A 20,427-nucleotide genomic window follows, 5' to 3' on the forward strand; every position below is an offset into this window, starting at 1 on the left:
TCTAAGGCTGTGGTCATGGAGAGAGCCGCTAATGACATCAAATCCTTTTACAACGTGACAGATTTTGATGTGAATAGAGTTCTAGTGACGACTTGGTTGGATGTACAGCCTGAATCTGTAACGGTAAAATACATTTCTTGTTCATATTTGTCTCTAGTTTTATTTTTTCTCTCTCTTCTTTTGTTGTTCATCTTTCACATCAACTTGAGACTATTCTCTATTGCGATTTCTTTTCTTTAAGAACGAACTCAAACAAGACTCTTATATTTAGTCAATCATTGTCTCATTATTTATCAATATTGTATCGATAGTGTTTGTAAAAATCGTTTCATCTGACTAAAAATCTCTCTCTTAGTCACACAACACACTCCCTCTCTCTCTCTCTCTCTCTCTCTCTCTCTCTCTCTGTGTCTGTGTGTTTTTTCCTTCTAAGAATGTCTAGTTGCGTTTCTTTTTTTATTCCTTGTCTTTCTGTCTAATCAGTCTATGTTTCTATCCTTTTCAAACTGTCTTGTTCAGTGATGCCCAAAATACGGCCTGCGGGCTACATCAGGCCCGCGACTTTGCTCCATCCGCCCGCCTAAACGTCAGCATAGTATGGAGAAAACCCTCTTCTTTTATTTTTTCTCAAAAAAGTTTTACATAGGTATCTTCCCTACGATAGGGCCCTATCTCTTTTTTTGACGTATTGGTACAATAACCTTCAACATTTATACGTGCAGGTACTAATGGACTTGGAATTTAGAATCTATCATGCAAAATAAATGGATTTTACTTTTTTTACTTTTTGTGGTAAAATGATAATATTTGTATAGAAGGTGTAGCTGTCTTAAAAATCAACAACATATAAACGCCATTCTTGATTCATGCGCAAATAAAAAGATTGTTAAACTACGCCAAGACACAAGAAACTGTTGCAAGTCAGTTTCATTTTTTTTTTAAATCTTTTCTGTCATGTGGCCCGCGATTCGAGAGTCGGAAATTAAATTAGCCCGCAGGTCGAATTAGGTTGGGCATCACTGGTCTAGTTGTTCTGTTTCTTTCCTTATCAGGCTTTCTAGTCAATCGCTTTTTGTATCTATTTTGCACTTTTTAATTATTTTAGATAGATAGATAGATAGATAGATAGATAGATAGATAGAGATAGGTAGATAGATAGATAGATAGATAGATAGATAGATAGATAGATAGATAGATAGATAGATAGATAGATAGATAGATAGAGATAGGTAGATAGATTGATAGATAGATAAGATAAATAGATAAGATAGATAGATAAGATAGATAGATAAGATAGATAGATAAGATCGATCGATCGATCGATTGATCGATCGATCGATAGATAGATAGATAGATAGATAGATAAATAGATAGATAGAGATAGGTAGATAGATAGATAGATAGATAGATAGATAGATAGATAGAGATAGATAGATAGATAGATAGATAGATAGATAGATAGATAGATAGATAGATAGATAGATAGATAGATAGAGATAGGTAGATAGATAGATAGAGATAGAGATAGATAGATAGATAGATAGATAGATAGAGATAGATAGATAGATAGATAGATAGATAGATCGATAGATAGATAAATAGATAGATAGATAGATAGATAGATAGATGATAGATAGATAGATAGATAGATAGATAGATAGAGATAGGTAGATAGATAGATAGATAGATAGATAGATAGATAGATAGATAGATAGATAGATAGATAGATAGATAGATAAATAGATAAATAGATAGAGATAGGTAGATAGATAGATAGATAGATAGATAGATAGATAGATAGATAGATAGATAGATAGATAGATAGATAGATAGATAGAGATAGGTAGATAGATAGATAGATAGATAGATAGATAGATAGATAGATAGATAGATAGATAGATAGATAGATAGATAGATAGATAGGAAAAACTAATTTTAATATTAACGTAAAGTATTTTCTTAAAATGTAGAAGTCAATTATTTATTTCAATTGCGTTACACTGTTGGTTTTGTTGTTGTTTTGTTATGTTTTAGTCAAGTTCTAACAAAGAAACGACCAGTTTTCAGTTAGTATACATCAGTGGATACACTGACCAATTCAATGGTAAGCCATCTATACTATAAAGTAGAATGTGAGGTGTATGTATGTTACTTATTGACATCAAAACCGCTTGACCAATCTTGATAAAACTTGGCAGGAATGTTTCTTGGGTACCAACTTAGACCTTAGTGTATGTATTTTAGCCTAAAACAAACTAAAGACCCTAAAAAAAATAAAGTTGTCCGACTCTATTAAAGCTATAGTATTTTATGGATCTAAGCCATGTCTACAATGTTGACATGAGAAAAGATAGAAAGGATTTAGACCTACATCTAATTTTAAGAAATACACTTTGCGCAGATAGTTTTTTACTTTGACACATGAAAGTACAAAAGAATATCCAATGATTTCATTATATAATAAAATTAACCTTCAATTTTGTGTTTCAAAAGCATTTTTTACATAAATTAGTTCCTTATATCTGTGACTACAGATTTCCTGACGAACATACTTTTATTAGACAATACCGTAATGAATCGCGTACTAAAAATCAATTCCTTTAATTGTTTACTTTTTAATCCCATCCCTAGATCTAAAACTCTAATAAATTAAACTTCTCTTCGCACAGATAGTTTTATACTTTAACACATTAACATACTAATTATAGTCCATTCTTTTCATATTTTGATCAAATAAACATTCAAATTTGGTTTTCTATAGCATTTTTAAGAGACTATATTCGTTTACGAAAGCTTCGAAGCCGAGCGAGTTGAGATAATCCTAGATCTATATTCATTCATGAATCGCGTACTAAAAATTATTTCGTTTAATTGTTCACTTTATAATCCCATTCATTTAACAAAGCTATCGCTCTTTTCGTTTTTAATAGATAAGAATGTATCGGCTTCGGGTAAACCCATTTTCGCAAAACTAATTTTATTTTCGTAGCGAAAGAGAAATAACGTGAAAGGATCATTAGCTACGTTTAACATACATCTAAATCCAATCCACTACATTAGTAAACACAAACTTAGACCCGCAGGCCGCGGGTAATGCCAGGCTAGTTCTAAATATTTTAAAACAAAGGTTACTGCTTTAAGATGACAAGTCCTCCTCCAGCTGTATACATTCATTCAAAATTGTTTCAACAAAAAAAAAATAAAGCAAAACTCTCTGTACGACGTGGCCACGAGCTATTGGTCTAAACTGCCTACAGGTTGTGACGTTGCAAGTCAGTGTAGAGACCTTCTATAAGGAATGGTCTCGGTCCAAGGCAAGTATGACGTTTTCAGGGATGTAAGGCTCAGATACCTAAACCGCTTGGCTACGGCATGGCTACCTAACAAGGGGGCTCGAGTCCTACTCCCGACTTGATCAGAGTTGTGCTCGTTAAGTACCTAACGGCAGCACGGAAACCTTCATATACCCCCTTGTCCCATTGATCCACAAAAGCGATCGGACCATAGAGTCTTGTCAGCAAGTTGTAAGCATGGAAGATGCGCTCTATAAAAGCAAGCATAAGGATGATTGTAATAATTATTTTTTTTTATATTTTCATTATTTGTATCATTTTTTTGGTCTGTTAATACATTGCACACACTTACGGACAGGATTCCCAGAGTAATACAAAACTTCCTGGAGAGTTAATTGTAACAATTAGAGTCAAGACTTACTATTCTATAAAGAGGATTGGGTAGGTAGTCTGTAGGGAGGAAAAAAATCGTATTATCATTAACGGTAGGAACTTGCAGTGATTGTTTAATTTACGACGTCATTTGAGTACCTGCAATGACGTAGAACTAGGGTCTATTCAGAAAAATGATTGAGAAGCCAAATGTGCTTTGAACTGATCAAAAAGTTTTGTTCTCCTCAGCCCTGTAATTATTGTATAAAATGTATATGTTGCTACAGTACAAAAAAAAAATGTGATCTAATACAAAAATCTTTTTTTTTTCATACCACAGACGAAGAGTCTGCGTTTGTGCTATTTATTTACCAACAAGATAAGATGAAATGGCAACCGAAAGAAGGACGGGTTATCAAAGCTGGTTTTGTAAGACCTGTCTCTGGCATCACTGACATTGCTAGTTCTACTGATCAGATCTACAATCTTGATGACATCAATGGAACAGGAACTGGTAGGTAGTGAAATATAAAGTGTATAACAAGAAAAATATAAAAAAATGTTAGCTATACGTAAGATTTGAACAGTATAACAGGAAAAAGAGTATTATCTTATCTTATCTTATATAATACAGACGTTACTTCAAAAAAGAAGATGATTACGTCCTACGCGTCATGCATTTAGTCATGCATATTAACCAATGACTTAAATTCTGTCAAGTCACTGGTTTTCCTGGCTAGCTCAGGCAACCCATTCCATGCTCTAATAGCACTAGGGAAGAAGGGGTATTTGTACAAATTTGTCCTAGCATATGGGACGAGGAATGTGCCTTTATCTTTGTGTCTTTCAGAGTATTTTATTAAATTAATAATACCTGAGAAAATATATATTCTATTTCTTCTTAAATTTCTAAATAGCGTTAGATAATGATTTTAAAATTTATTTATAATGTAATTAGTGTTTTGTTTTGTTTTTACAAAGCTTACATCAACTCGCTCTGTCTGTTTGTGTGTCTGTCTGGCTAAAAGTTTACACATCTTATTTCTCCAACACCCAATTTCGGATCAAGATGAACTTTTGCACAATTATTTCATTGCCCTGACAAAATAAGAATCAAGCAATAAAAAAATAATTAACCCTCTAGTTAATTAACTATTGGTAATAAATTACTTTGCTTGGTATCTCAATCAAGGGACATAAATAGTACTTGGCTGAAGTAGTGGAATAAACTGAATTAGTCCCCTTTATAGTAGGGTGTTGTCTCAGGCTTAGTGAACACAAACGTGAAATAGAAACAATAGATAACTCTACAATCTTTAATGTTCATAGACTTCGCTATCAGAGTGGTTACCGCGATGGCTTGAGAAGCCTGAGAAGGTTTTATCCCACAAGTTTGAATTAAGGTCGTTCCTTTTTTTTACATTTTTTTTTTTTTTTTTTATAAATGCTTTCTTATTTTTAGTCTAGATCTTTTACAAATTTAATTACATGATTGATCCAAACTAATTGATACAAGTTCGCTTAATATACCCTTTTTTTAAATGTATTTTTACTCATAATCCCACCATAGAGACATTACTTGAAATAACACGATTCCTTTCATAATTGTTATGTTTAAAACTGTAAGTTGAATTAATTTCACGAGTAAGACTAAGTAAGTTCTTTTATTTTTAAAGGAACTTGGTATCACTGATTTCTTCTTCTTCTTCTTCATACTTCTCATTGTTATGTTGGAGTGTTCATATGACTAGACCAATACATGAGATGAACTACGCAGTGGTTTCCAAATCAGGGAGCTCTCCACATTGTTTTCTTTCTATTGGGGTGATTTGGGGCCAATGTCTTATACGGGCTTCTTGGTAGAGAGAGCAGTTCTGGAGGACGTGGTCGGCATTTTCTGGTGATACTCCACATGGGCAGATTTCACTGGTTCCAATTTTAAGCTTCCAGAACATGTGTTGTCGCATTCTGTTGTGTCCGGTCCTGAGTCGAAAGATTAGACGTTGGTCTTGTCGGGATAGCTTATAGTAAGCGTCATCTTTCTTGTGATTTGGATGGGAGCTCGTCCATTTCTCATTGATTTTATCTACAATTAATTTCTTCATTTCTTCTGGATTGAGTGCAGAGTTTACTTGTGAGTTTGTTCTCCCACTCTTGGCGAGTGTGTCAGCCTTCTCATTTCCTGCTAGTTGTATGTGAGCTGGTATCCATTGAATAACAGTTTTTTTTGCTGTTATTGTTGAGCTTTGTAAGTGCTGTTCTGAGGTTTTTAATATAAGGGGAATCAGAGTTTTGCAAGCTTTGGAGGGTTGTTTTCGCGTCTGTTAGAAAGACAATCTGACTGTGAGGGGAACTTGGATGATTTGCTAGCATGGTAGCAGCTAGTGCTAGTGCTTCCCTTTCTGCTCTGTGACTGTCAGAGAGCTCTCCAGTTGCAATGGATTTTTCTAGTTTTCCTCCATCTGGCCATTCGATAAGTATTCCAGCCCCTCCATTTGTGGTGGCTTTATGGGATGAGCCATCCGTGTAAACTCTGATCCACTGATTGCTAGGGTAATTGGTATGTAGAAAACAGTTCACTATTTCCTTGAGCTCTGTTGGTCTGTAATCAGATTTTCTTTTTATGTTTTCAATATGGTCCCTTATAGTAGGAAGAGGGCTTTCGTTCCAGGGTGGAGATTCATTATAGTGTACGAGGATTCCAGAGTAATTTTTTCAAGTTGGTGTTTCTTTTTTAGGTTTAGAGATTCCTGTATGAAATTGGTCCTTTTGAGACGGTTTTTTGTGCCAGTTTTGTGGATTTTTGCTCTGAGTGGGTGCCTCTCCAAGGTTTCCAATTTAGTGAATTGGGAAAGGATTTTTATTTCTCTTCTTTCATCCAGAGAGATCAGGGCAGCGGTTTCCTCCATAGCTCTTATGGGTGTTGTTTTGATTGCTCCTGTCATTATCCTTAGACCAATATTTTGAACCTTGTCTAATTTTCTTAGGTTGGTTTGGGCTGCTGAGCCCCATGCTGTGGCACCATATTCTAGTACAGGTCTTACATAACTGGTATAGGTCTTTTTCAGGATGTTGTGATTAGCTCCCCAATCTGTGCCAGCTAATTTTTTCAAGAGGGATAGTCTCTGGAGGTATCACTGATAAAATTATTTATTTCAAATCGCGCATTACACGGAGAACTTTAATAATAAAAAGATTATTGCAAAACTGAAAAGTAATATAAACATGTTTTAATAAGTGTATACGCTTTTTCTTCGAAGCTAATGGTGGTCTATGAATTCTCATTGTATGTATTTCATGTGATGCCTATAGATCACAGGTGCATTTACTCCGTGAGCTTTGCTTAACTCTTTCTCTCCTAACTGACGATACCAACGTTAATTCCACTAGAATGTGATAAATAATTACGGAGAGAAAGAGTTAATCAATAACTTTTATTATTCCTACTGAGTCCAACCGTTATTGAAAAAGTATTAGTGTCTAATATAACTAAAACTTTCTAGTTAGCAATGAGTATCCGAATACTCTTGATTTCCAAATGTTACTTGCCTGTTCAGTTTATCGAACATTTTCCTTTCTTTTTTTTTCTCCATTCAGTCTTGAAAAAAAAAATTTAATTATGATTTAATAATTAGGAGAGACAAATATTTACTTCAATGCATTACAATACAAGGAAAGCGAAACTGGAAACACATTTTGGTAGATGTGATACAAGATACAGAAAGTGGAATATTTTATTGGTAATGAACCGTATAGAAGAAAAACTATTTTAAAAGAAATGTAGTTTCAGCCTGGGAACATCTTATGATTGGTTAGAAATATGGCTTATAGGTTATTATTTAATTTGTTTTATATTTTTCTAAGCAAGAAGTAAGATTTTTACGACAAGAGTTATTTTTAAATGACATCTTCATACGTCATCTATTAATTGAGTATTCTGTACTTCCTACGGTAGGAAGCTTAGACTATATTTATATCGAACAATAAGACATACTGCAAAGATCTGAGTGTATGTGTGTGTTCTGTATAGGCTTGGTTGGAGCGTGGACTTACGAGGTCTCCAGGTCTACAAGTTCCACTCAGAAATGTCAGAGGTACTTGTGCAGTCATCAAGAACTATTGACGAACCTGAACTACAAATCAGATATCGACCAGCTCTACAGGTGTCCATGTACTGTCCATCTGCTGGACAGAAGGTGGTTACTTTACGAGAGTCGTGGTAACGTCACGTGCTACGCCCTGACGTCTATCGTTAAATCGAGGCTCTTACAGGGCAACAGAAGAAACAGAGTAAGTACTTCATTAACAACTTTATTTGAGGATGGAGGACAGCTAGGTTAGTGTCATTGGTGGACTTTAAAGATATTTTTTTAATGACTAAGACTGCTTTATTGATCCTTATGGAAATTTGTTTGTGATTACAAGGACTCTTTTCTCATATAAAGACAACACAACAGAACATACACATAAATACAACAGACACAACATGTTCGTTCAGCGACTACACACAGGCATCTTGGTGCTTTTCATGTTCCCTGATCAACGAGTGGCGGTCTGACCAAGTGAGGTACGAACGAGTTATTATACCGCTCTGTTCTTGTTTTGATTGACAGCAGTCGCCCTCATCGCGACGAGCTGACGTAGTTCTGCTGGAGCTGGTCCACATCCCACTTTATTTTATAAAAACTAGTCTTAGAATTTTAACTGCTTTATAACATAATAACTATGTACATTTTTGGTTCAGAAGCCACCCGCTTGCAGGTGCTCTCTTCTATGCAATTTAAAGCTTAAGCTGGTCTTCGATGCATTTACGGAGTGTAACCTCTGTTATGCCGACCAGCTTACAGCTCACCAGAAAAGATTGCTTTCAGCATACGGTCGTTCCTTTAAGGTCGTATTTCCCAAACCCTAATGTTTCGCATACCTGACTACGTCTTCCACGAACTACTGGAATAATTGATTAGTAGGCCACCATTTGAATCAATCTCTCTAAATAATGTGCAAGGTGTTCCTCTAAATACTTAGAATGTGCGAACTGTTCCGTTAAGGCAAAGGTTTCAGAAACACTGCCCAAAAGGATACGTTGTTGTAGATTTATAAACAGTCCTTCTATACGTTTTATTATATCGGCTATTACTAAACAATCGCTATTTGTTTGCGGTCTTGTCATCGAATGCCTATGATGGAACGCAGACATCATTGGTGAGAGCGTTAAAGAAGACTTCATTGATTTTGTCTAGATCTTCTGTCTAGATATCAATGCCTCACATCCATATAGAACGTCTGAGGTAATGGATGACATTATTATTATGACTGTTGCAAAGAGACATTTGACTTGTGTTCTCTTTTTATCTAATTTAAATGTTTACATTGGTTCATCGAATATCTTTTTATTTTCATTCTCCCCCCTTAAAGCTATGCTGCTACCAGTGGAATTATATTCAAAGCTTCATAAATAAAGACAAGGAAGATGAGGCCCAAAGAAGGGCATCAAATATTCATAACTCTCCAGAGGCTGGGCACATACTCATAAGTGACCCGTGGTCATCGTTTACTTTCAGCTCCAAGGCCGTACAATACAATGTCCAGGCTAACAAGTGGTGCTGTAAAGAAAGTCTTAGTTCTGTATTGTGTGAACGATTTAATGCTGTCTTCCCGGACATGGAGTGCACTAATGATATTCCTTACATACCTTGTAGGTTGAAAAGTATTATTAATTCAATTTAGAAGATTATTACAATTTTGTTTAATGTCCTAAATGCTTTTGTCTTTGAATCGAATGAATCTATTTAAATGGTGTAGATCATGCCCTAATCTTTCTGTTTGTCTAACATTTACACACACCACAAAAAAAAAACACACACACAGAGAACCTAAACAATAGAATAAAAGGGGATAGGGTTTGGGACTTCATGAAAAGAAAGAGCGCCGCCTGCAGTACATTTTTAACCCACACAAATTATATATATTCATTCTTACTTTATCTTGACCATACTATTTGTTTACTTTCTTGACAGCACACATTCTGGGAGACCCTCATTTCATCACTCTGGACGACTTGAACTACACGATGAACGGCTGGGGAGAGTACACGCTCATGGACATCCCCAGCAGAAGGTTTCTTCTCCAGGTAAGAAGAAATACCACAAACATGAATGTTTTTTAACTTTCAGCTCAATGAGCCATGAGATAATTTAGTGGATAATTTAACGACGTATTTGCGCAAACACTATGCATGAACCAATCAAAAGTTGAAAAGAATAGATAATTAATTAGTTGTAATTTATTCATGTTGTTTTATTTAGTAAGTAGGCCTACTAAACATTGGGGAGAGACATGTGTACAAAATTAGCGCCGGTTCAATCTTAGCTGAGAGATCTTAAAAGAAGTATTTTTACTCTAAATAATTTTATTCATTTTTATCCCAGGGTAGAACTGAAAAAGCCGAGACTACCAATGGCATGAAGATCAATGCCACGATCTTTTCTGCCTTCGCTGCCAAGGAGGGAGACAATCCAGCTTTCCAAGTCAAGTTATCTCTAAGCAAATCATGTAGGATTTTACCATTTCTATATTTATTTTACAGAGAACGAAGAAGAAGAAGAAGAAAAGAGAGATCGATTTTACTTTCCCTCACCCTAACCCTAACCTTAACCCTTACCCCCCCCCCCCCCCCAAAAAAAAATGTGTAGCAGAAGGTCAAATGTAAGACAGGATCTAATCTTCTTGAATGGTGACGTCTTAACTTACTCACTCTTCAGCTCAAATGAACTCATTTCTAATCTCGATTTAGAGTTAATGCTCAAATAGCTGGCCATTACACCAGGGCAAAATAAAGCTTGTTATATTTTTTGGATTTGCCTTTACGTAATACAAATATCATCTTTAAATCAATTGTTATTACTTTAATATTTTATTCTTATTTCTTAGCGATGATAATAAAGGCCAACGATAGAGATATTACAGACGACTTTTATAGACTGTCTAACTACACTTTGGTCACAGATATACTTGGAATACGTCGTGAGGATATTTCGAATAGAACCAATCTCATTGCTTCATTCCCTGCAGGTATGTTACAGTTCATTTAGTCTACGATACAAAGTTTCTATTTACTTGTTTAATAGTGTTATTTTACGACGTAATATGTTTTTGTTTAAAAGCGTTCAAAACTAGACTCTCAACACTAATGTATTCGCTGTATTTGCCTTGGATAGAATCTCTTTCAATCACATTCCATTCTTTTATGTTTTATGTCTTTCCATCGCTTTCTCTTTCAAGCTCTTCTTTTTCCTGGTACTGTTCACTGAAGGATGGTCTTATCTTAGCTTACAAAATACAGACTTTACTTCAAAAAGATGATTATGTCCTACGCGTGTTTCTTGGTCAATCTAGTCATGCATGTTGACGAATGACTTAAATTCTGACAAGTCACTTGTTAACAGGTCATCATGGGGTCCTACGCTGTAATAAACATGTTTTTAATCTCTTCATCTATATATATATATATTTGTATGTATGTGTGTATGTGTGTGTAAATGTGCGATGAGTATGGTGTTTGTTTTATTATCTTTTTTTTTTACAAAACTTTGTGCACATTAGCATACAATACGTAAAATTATTCTTTATTTATTAATCTCTTAAATCAATAATGCCTTACACCAGAACACGATAGTCCTATTAAAACTTATGTTGGATCTAGATCTAGACCTAGTTCTCTAACCAAATTTAAATCTATCTTTTTTTTTTATTTTAACGTTAAAACTAGATTTTTCCCAGTGTGGCCATATTAGCGATTTACAACTGTAAAATTTCTAGGAAAATATTTAGCAGTGACGTAGCTAGGATGGGGGAGGGGGGTTCAAATTTGATAGTCTCCCTGGGCCTCCACTTAAAAAAGTCCCCCAAATAAATGTATTAAATTTTTGTTTACATTAAGTATGAAATATTTCGCCACTGACATGTAATCTTGCTATTCATGTGGACTCAAAACTGCTAGACAGCATTGATCTAGATGTGGTTATAGATGTCTTTGCTGCAAATAAAGCACGACGCTAGGCGATATGAATTAAGATTTGTCGTTTCTGCATTATCTCGCCTAAACAGCGGTACTATTCATTAAAAGAATCTTAATGATTATGTTTTGATATTAATTTTACATGTACTAATTGGAATTTAGACATATATTATTAAGTACAATGTCTCATTTCATGATGTCGATTGTCAAATAACAGGAGCCCCAAAAATGTCCCCCCGGGCCACCATATCGTTAACTACGCCAATGATCTATAGAGCCGTTTTTGATATTCGTGTCATTCCAACTTCCTGGAAAGACGAGTTAAATAGAGCTATTGTAAATATAACACGCACATCTTCTCCGTGATGGACTACAAAAATCCAAGTAGTCCTCAATGTCAATTGAAACTAGCAATTAAAGCGTCATTCAAGATATGCAAGATTCGTCAACATACAAAACTGAAAACTTGTCACATGAATTCAATTCAAATACATGAGCTAGTTTGCAGAATTATTTTACCGTCTATTGCCTTTTCACAACAGCAAAGGTTATTGAAATTAAATGTTTCTGAAGAAAACAATATCAACAAACATGGTAATTGCTTAAAGTTAGGATTCTATAAAACAAGAAAAATAATTTAAAATATCTTTTTAAAAAGACAATACCTCCATTATTAAACTTCAATTATAATGAGATAATTAAAAAAAAAAATTGAAAAACTTTTGGTACGATTCGGGAATCGAACCATTGACATCGTATTGTAGAAATTAAAGAATGTATAAATTTTGCTTTTCTAGGAGTAACCCTCATAGTTCAAGTTGGCATCAGAGCTCTTGAAATAGACTTAGAAGTGGACGAATCTCTCAGGACTTTAACAAAAGGTCTCTTTGGCAACTTCAATGGAATACCTGAGGATGACTTTGAGCTACCAAACGGAACAGTGCTACCATGTCATATAAGTGAAAAAGTGATTTTGGAACAGTTTGCGTCTTGGTGTAAGTCACTCACACAAAAGGGTTTCAAATGTTACCTGCAATGTGCGAAATACCTAGGCCTTCTATAGACTGCCGCTTTTCACATCTTGCAGGTAACATATACAATATCATTACGATAAAGGCAGAACTAAGAAATATGATTGATAGTGTTGAGAGGTTGTATGTGTCTGCTGACTTGATTAAGTTGAGACGATATTATTTTTACTTTGCGAGTTCTAACTAAAGACAACTCTCACAGCAGTAATAAAATAATAAGTTAATACGGCCTTTTAAGAAAATATTTTATATACAAAGAAGGGCACAGTCCAGCTAAAGAAAACACGTTCTTTCCTAAGCACTACCAGAAGAGGTCTCTTTATCCGTAATTACGTCTTTAATGTACCGTCGCGTCACTAAGGAAATCCCCGATTACTCCCAACTTGTACGCGTTTTATTATTTAGTCATAATAATATGAACAATTAAGATACTTGAATAGAAGATACATCTAAGCGCCGTTCCTCAAGAGGCCGTTACATATATGGCGTGTCCTGCAGGGTTAGCCTGGTATAGAAAAGTAAATGGCGAGGGTCCTGGTGCAAGAGTCCTCTGGTTGCGAGTCTGACCCCCGCCAGACAGAAAAGTGTACACTGTTCTCATTCAGGCCGTTGAGAGTGAGCTCTTGTTCACCTTTGCCGGCCTAGAGTTCCAAGAGCCGAAGGCTCAACTCTACCTGACAGTTTCAAGAATAGAAGAGACAAGAATTTATTTCTTCTTTCGTTCTGTTTCTCAATTAGTTATTATTATCTTTGATATAGTTAACTGTATAATATCTAACAGGTGCGGTGGCTGAGTGGTAAGACGCTTGACTTCCGAACCAGGAAGCCTGTGATTTTTACTTTCGGAATTTTTTAGAGCGCTTCTGAGTCAACGCAGCTCTGACAACGCATCTGACTTTAGTTGGGGAAAAATTGGTTGTTGTGCTGGCCACATGACACCCTCGTTAGCCGTTGGCCACAGAAACAGATAAGCTCTTTGTCATCTGCATCATAGATTGCAAAGTCTGAAAGGGAAACTTTGCTTCTCTTTACATTTAGTTTACTATAAGGATGAAATCTCAAACATTGTTGAATGTAGCTTTTTTTTAGCTAGGTGAGTTGATTGATAAGCCTCGCACAATGTTATTAATGAAATAATGAGCCTGTCGATCTTAGTCAAATAGAAAAATGTATAGATAGTGACTTGGAGGTTGTATACCACGGAACTCGTTCCTCTTTATACTAAGGGTGTACACGTGAAACTATAAAGTCCCTGAAGAACATTAACTTAAAATTTGCTTCAAGACTTCTGAACCCTAAGGATTATATAATCAAACATGATGACGTACTGATCGTGTATCGATGGATTAGACAAAATTTCAGGTGTAAAAAATATAATTAGATCAAGACTTTCAATGCGTTCATTTAACTACGCGTCATGTAAGCGACACTTGGTTGAAACGCCAAAGTAAAGTAGTACTAGTAAAGAAAAGATAATCGAACATTGTCATTTCAAGATGATTGAATTGGGAAAAAATTGTGAAAGATAATTAAACAGATTTAAAAATGGTTACAAAGCTAAAGATGGTTAGAAATAGTTAAATATGGTTACACAAAGTTAAAGATAGCTATGGTCACACCAAAGCTAAAGTTTGTAGAAATAGTTAAAAGATGGTTACACAAAGTTAAAGATGGGTAAGGACTGTCAAATAAAAAAAAGTCAAAGTATGTAAGTATGTAAAAGGGAAAGAGGAGTGAATTTAGAATAATAATAGTTCGAAACAAAAAAAATAGCACCACTTTTTTTTTTAATCCTTTTAATTTCTAATTTTGGAATTCTTATGATCCCCACCCCTCTTGTAATTTTCCAAGTTGAATCCTGTGCACCTGACAGTGAGAAACATAGAAAGGATTGCGCTGATTACAGAATATCCTCATTGCCACAAGAAATCGTAATATCTCTGATATGGGCCACCGCATGTCTTGGAGTTTCTCTAAGAAATATTCTTTGTTTATTAATACTGAAAAGAAAAATTATTAAAAAAAAATAATTTAAATATTTCTTAAGCAATAGTTTCTTTTCTTTTTGTTTTCAACATTGAACAGATAAAGTAACTGCAGACAACTCAGTGTTCTCTTACGATACTGGTCAAAGTACAGACGACTATCAACATCCGGAGTTTGTTCCTGTCTTTATTGAGAGTTTAAGCCAAGCTCAAGTCAACGAGTCTGTAGCATTGTGTGGGGCAGACAACAAAGAGTGTATTTATGACTTTGCTGTCTCTGGAGACGCTTCCATTGCCTTGGCAACCAAAGCTAGAAGAGAGGCAATACTCACACGAAAACTAAGTTTATGTTAGTAGTTAGCATTTGAGTTTTAAAAAAATCTGCAATCTAATGTTATCATTAAGATTTATTTTCTTCGATCTCATTTAAAAAGCTCATAGCAACTCAATCTGACTGTCTGTCTGCTTGTCTGCCTGTGTTGCACAATTTTTGTACACTTTATTTCTCTCGCGCCCATTCTCAAATTAAGTAGAAACTTCGCACAATTATTCATTGACATAGACAAGACATGAATCAATAATAAAAAAAAGTAACCCATTGGACTTTTAATTACTGGTAATTCATTAAATTTGTTTAATAGCAACAAGGGAAACTAATACTTTAGTACTCATAGATATGTCTAAATTTGTTAGGTTTAGTCCACTTAAATAATTATTACCGTTATTTCTCCCTCACGCATTCTCCGATCAATCTAATACTTTAAACAAATATTTATTGTATTTAACACAATATGAATCAATAAAGAAAAATAATCAATTAGTCAATTAATTAATGGTAATTTAATTATTTGTGTGATATCGAATAAGGGAAATAATTTGTACATTATTCGTAGATATAGTTTTAAGGACGGAGTTTTCTCCCTTTAAATAAGCTTTATAATTTTTTTTTGTGCAGCCGAACATTTCGGGCGCTCACATAGGTCTCACTAGCCACACGAGGAGGCACAAAACCCCAGTGCAAAGCCCTCAGCCCCCCTGGATGACAAAGTGGTCATCATCGAACCACGATGGACGAACTATATATGTATATATAATTATATATATATTAGATCTAGACTTCGATACAATTCAAATTTGTATCAAGAGTTAGATCTGTTTCTAGATATAGACTTAGATCTAGTTTTAGATCTAGGCTTGCATCTTGAATCTAGATTTAGATCTAGAACTAGGTCTAGATCTAGCTAGATCTATGTCTAGATTGTATGAAAAATTACAATGGAGATATTCATTTTTATTTTCGAGGAGAAAGTCTTTTTAAGTCATTTGTACACAACTGTAGCTTAAAGTAGGTCAAGAATTTTTTTTCTGTTGCCAATTTATCTAATTTTTAAGAAGAATAAATGTTTTTTAGTTTCTTTTGATTACATATAACATGTTATTAATTTCGAATGTATGGATAAGGATAATGATTATTATTTTTAAAAAAATATATGTGTACGCTAAATGAATATATGGAGATGCTGTGGCTGAGGGGTAAAGCACTTGGAACCGTAAGTCCCGTGTTCGAATCCTGGTGAAGACTCTAGGTGGACCACTTCGGGGGTCGATTTTGAGTTTGTGTTTCCACACAAACTGTCTTTGTAACCTTTTTTTTTCAAAATGTTGCCATTATTATTATTATAGTATAAAGTTCAATCTGACACTTTTCCATTTCTGTTTTAAGTGTATGTGCTTTGCTGTGTGTCAATAAATTCCATTAAACTTTGAAATACGTTGCTAAAATCAGCCTGCTTAAAACTAATAATACCACTACTCAAACAATCTTTAACTTTCACAAATATATTTTTACTGACTCCTTAACATATACTGACACAAGCATGTAATGCTATGTTTGAATCTTTAAACAGTATTATTATGGGTCAATCTTTATAACCAACAAGCCTTATTGTCAGGGCCGGATTTAAGTACTTGGAGGCCCGGGGTAAAGATTTTGTTGAGGCCCCTACACTTTTTCGAAAGCTTTAATTAAATCAAATATAAATTTAAAAAAAAAAGCAATGACTAATATCTAAAAGCATGTCATATTATAAAAAAAAATAGAATACTTGTAAATTATATTTAATTTTTATTCGTTTATAAAAATGAAATTATTTAATATGCATGTTTTAGTACCAAAAATTGTTAGATTTCTAGAGTTTACGCAATGTAGTAAATCTGGAGTATATTAAGAACACGCAAAAAGTGCCGTTTTAACCACGGCAATCTTACTAACTGTAAAATCTAAAGTATTGTCAGTAAAAATGCCAAGGAAAAAAAAAAGAGCAAATATGCTGACCAGGCCATGTAGGTTTGTTTTTCTATTGTTTGTGGCCCCTTTTATTGTGGAAACCTATGTGCAGTAGCCCCGCATTCCCTTCCTTAAATCCGGCCCTGCTCTTTGTGAAAGTTGAAAAATTTAATTATGATTTTATTTTCTAACGTTTTTGACTTTGCAGCGAACTCACCGCCGATTTTGGAATTTTTAAGCCAGATAGAGCTAACGAATAACAGATGGGTAGTTCAAGAGAATACATCAAATATTTTACATTTAACAACTGCGGATGTGGACATGGATTATGTCACAATAATAAATCTTTCTACCAGCAAAGCTGTAACCTTACTTCCAAATGAAAGTGTTCAATTCGTACCAATCAAGAATGACCCAGTGAGGCTCAGGTATGTACCATTTTTAGCACTGTATCTCAGGGAAGGCTAGAAGCAAAAACAATTGCTAATTTTTGTTTTAAGCTTTTGGCGTGACGTTTGATGAGGTGGCCGAGAGAGCGGGAACACAAAGCTCCAGTAGTGTTGAAGTACTTCAAGTGTTTGAGTACGTCTGCAAATGTTTACTTATTATCAGACGTTTTTGAGGGTTTATGAAGACAGTCCTAGTACTGTACTTAGGTAGATAAGTAACAAACGATTTAAAAACAAGTCCTCATTTATGAAGCAGAGTAGTACTCATGACAGAGATTACTTCGCACCTAATAACTAATGTATAATTAAAAAAGGAAAAAAGGAAACTAAGTAAAATCGGCAAGCTTATTAGAGGAATGGTAAAATAAAGAGATATGCGACAAAAACATTTATATTCATGCTTTCCAATCTCTTCAAGAATGATTTATTAAAAGTATACATAACTAGGTTACAAAGCAGTTCGTGTGGAAATACAAACTCAAATTGGGCCCCTAAAGTGTTCCGCTCTGGCAGGTTTCAATATTATCAGAAAGAATAACAGAAGTATGAACTACAAACTATCAATAACTGCAACCCTGCGTCACCGTCGGTACAGAAAAAATAAAATAAAGACACGCTCATGTCGAAAGTGTTACCGATACTGTTCAGTTGATAGTTCGACTGACGATACAACAGGATACGGAGACTTAATAAGCTGATTTTCTTATAAATAAAAATTCTCTTTAGTTAAATCTTTCCTATGTAATATGTGGTGTTCAGGTTTACGTGTATAATATGTAACACTACTTTATTATTGCTGTTTTTAATTATATTCCACTTAATATGCATACTAAATAGATTTTTTTCTCTTAAAAAAAAGAGTTAACATTTTTTGTAAAGATACGTAGCCAGTAAAGCATAAATTAATCAATTTAGTAATATAATTTTAAAAATAAAAAAAAATAATTAAAAACCGTTTGTATAATTGTTTTAAATATATCCAACATAGGTATGCCCTTACTAAATTGTATTCCGTGTTGTTGTTTTTTTACTATTAATAGTGAATAGTTGTAACAATGGTGTCTTTTTATGAAACAAAAACAAATTGCTTGCGTAGTTCATTTTAAAAATTAATTTTTTCACTTTCAAAAAAAAAAATAAAAAAATTAACTAGCCGTTGCATTAGAACTTTGAAAGATATAACATATCATGATGTCGGGTTTGTTAAAAGTATCTTTTCTTCTTTACGAGATCTAAATGCGACTGATGGACGGGCGGAAGAACAGACAGACTACGCAAAACTGATAGTGGCTATAGCTTGAAATAGACATAGTATCCTTTCTAATGTTTTAAAACAGCTTTCAGGCAAGAGATTCCAGGGGAGCCTTCTCTGCTGTGCTTAACATACCTGTTACAGTTTGCCCGTCGTGTACTGGGCGTGGCGTGTGTGATTTGAACTCCAGCACTTTTGTTGAACATTTAGACGGCATGTTTCGGGTACAGAGTTGCATTTGCCAGCCAGCGTACACAGGTAAGAGCACTGATTAATACATTCATATATCTATCTATATATCTATAACTATCTATCTATTTATCTCTCTCTCTCTCTCTGTATATATATATTGTTTGGCGCTTCCGCGATGTGTCTGATGCAGATAACCTAACGGAGGTAACACTCAAATCTCAATGGTGTGGCGTCTGTCTCCGACGCAGGCGAAATGGTTCCACGAAGTCTTTGATGCAGAAAGAAACTGGAACAGTCCAAAAAAACTTCAGCGACAAAGTCAAACTGAGTCCAGTCGCAAAATAACGGCCATAAAGCGTGTAGCTGACGTGGCTACAAAATCAGAGTCTAGCTGCAGTCATCGAGGCTGATGACTTGACTTCTACCTCATTCTGGCACCTGAGATTGGTAGCAAGGCTGGGAGCACGTAGTTCCTCATAGCTCCCATACAGATCAAGTGACTGTGCAGACACATTCCCCCGCAGCTGTCGGAGCTGCGAACATTCTTGCAAGATATGCGCCACTGTTTCCACTGACTCTCCACAGTGTCGGCATCGGGCATCAAAATTTGGCCGGAACCGGGTAAAATATGCTCCAACAGGGCAGTGCCCCGTCCTACACTGCGTAATTATCGTTTGTTCCGGCCTTCTAAGCTTCCACCATGGATCGGATAGGTCAGGGTGACACAAATGCTGCCAGACTCCACGGGATTTGTTGGAGCCATCCCAGGATTTCAACCACTTGTCATGTACCCACTCTCGGATTAATGTCGTAGCTTGGCGCTTCGAAAGTGGGTACACTTAGCGCTCCTGCTCGTGCTAGAGCATCACCCGCCTTATTGCCCTCCCCCCCCCCCCCCCACGCCGCAAATTGAGGGCACCCACTGCATAAAAATGACAGATCCAACAAATCGGCGGATATTATCTGCGGCGCCGAGGCCTCTTCAACCAAGGTGACTTTCCCCCCAAGCCAGCAATGGCTTGCAGGTAGGAGCATGAATCGGTAACCATTACAACAGAAGTCGCGACGATTTCTTGTTACGAAGTTTTTCCCCCAATTAGCGTAATGCCATGGAAATCGCCGTGATTTCGTCATCGAAGCTGCATGAAAGCCTTTATGGGTCAATTTCCGGGTAACATATTAAGGCCATTACCCGGCTCTCACGGGGTCCTTAATAACAGACCCATCTGTGTAGTAGTAGAGGGCATCGGATGGGTATGATTTTAGCGCCTCTTTCCGGAAGAGGGTTTCTCCAAAACTTCTGAACGATGGCATCAGTAAGCTTAGACGGGATCATCAGTTGTTAGGCGCTTCCGCGCTGTGTCTGATACAGATAACCAATCGGAGGTAACACTCCAATAATGAAATCCACTAATACAGTTGAATGACCAACAAGAAAAGTTAGTTGACGCTGACAGCGAATAAGTTTATATACAGAGAAAACTATTGTGTGTCGTCAAATTAAATCTCTACGTTTATATAAAAAAAAAAGCTTTTCTCTCTAGAGCTG

At 35.4% G+C, this 20,427-nt stretch overlaps 1 protein-coding gene across 1 annotated transcript in view; it reads left to right on the forward strand.

The window, feature by feature from the left end:
* Positions 1-20,427, forward strand: part of LOC106054907 (uncharacterized) — an 80,797-nt gene that overhangs the window by 31,209 nt on the left and 29,161 nt on the right. Inside the window, exons 17-28 of the mRNA XM_056004319.1 lie at positions 1-123; positions 2,035-2,104; positions 4,006-4,179; positions 7,696-7,955; positions 9,081-9,360; positions 9,683-9,795; positions 10,094-10,217; positions 10,596-10,736; positions 12,480-12,677; positions 14,799-15,047; positions 17,194-17,413; positions 18,772-18,944. The exon at positions 1-123 is cut by the window's left edge and continues 204 nt beyond it. Coding sequence (XP_055860294.1) covers positions 1-123; positions 2,035-2,104; positions 4,006-4,179; positions 7,696-7,955; positions 9,081-9,360; positions 9,683-9,795; positions 10,094-10,217; positions 10,596-10,736; positions 12,480-12,677; positions 14,799-15,047; positions 17,194-17,413; positions 18,772-18,944 — 2,125 coding nt within the window. The remainder of the gene's footprint in view (positions 124-2,034; positions 2,105-4,005; positions 4,180-7,695; positions 7,956-9,080; positions 9,361-9,682; positions 9,796-10,093; positions 10,218-10,595; positions 10,737-12,479; positions 12,678-14,798; positions 15,048-17,193; positions 17,414-18,771; positions 18,945-20,427) is intronic.

Source organism: Biomphalaria glabrata, chromosome 11 (genome assembly GCF_947242115.1).
Source record: "Biomphalaria glabrata chromosome 11, xgBioGlab47.1, whole genome shotgun sequence".
In the NCBI taxonomy this organism is placed as follows: Eukaryota; Metazoa; Mollusca; class Gastropoda; family Planorbidae; genus Biomphalaria; species Biomphalaria glabrata.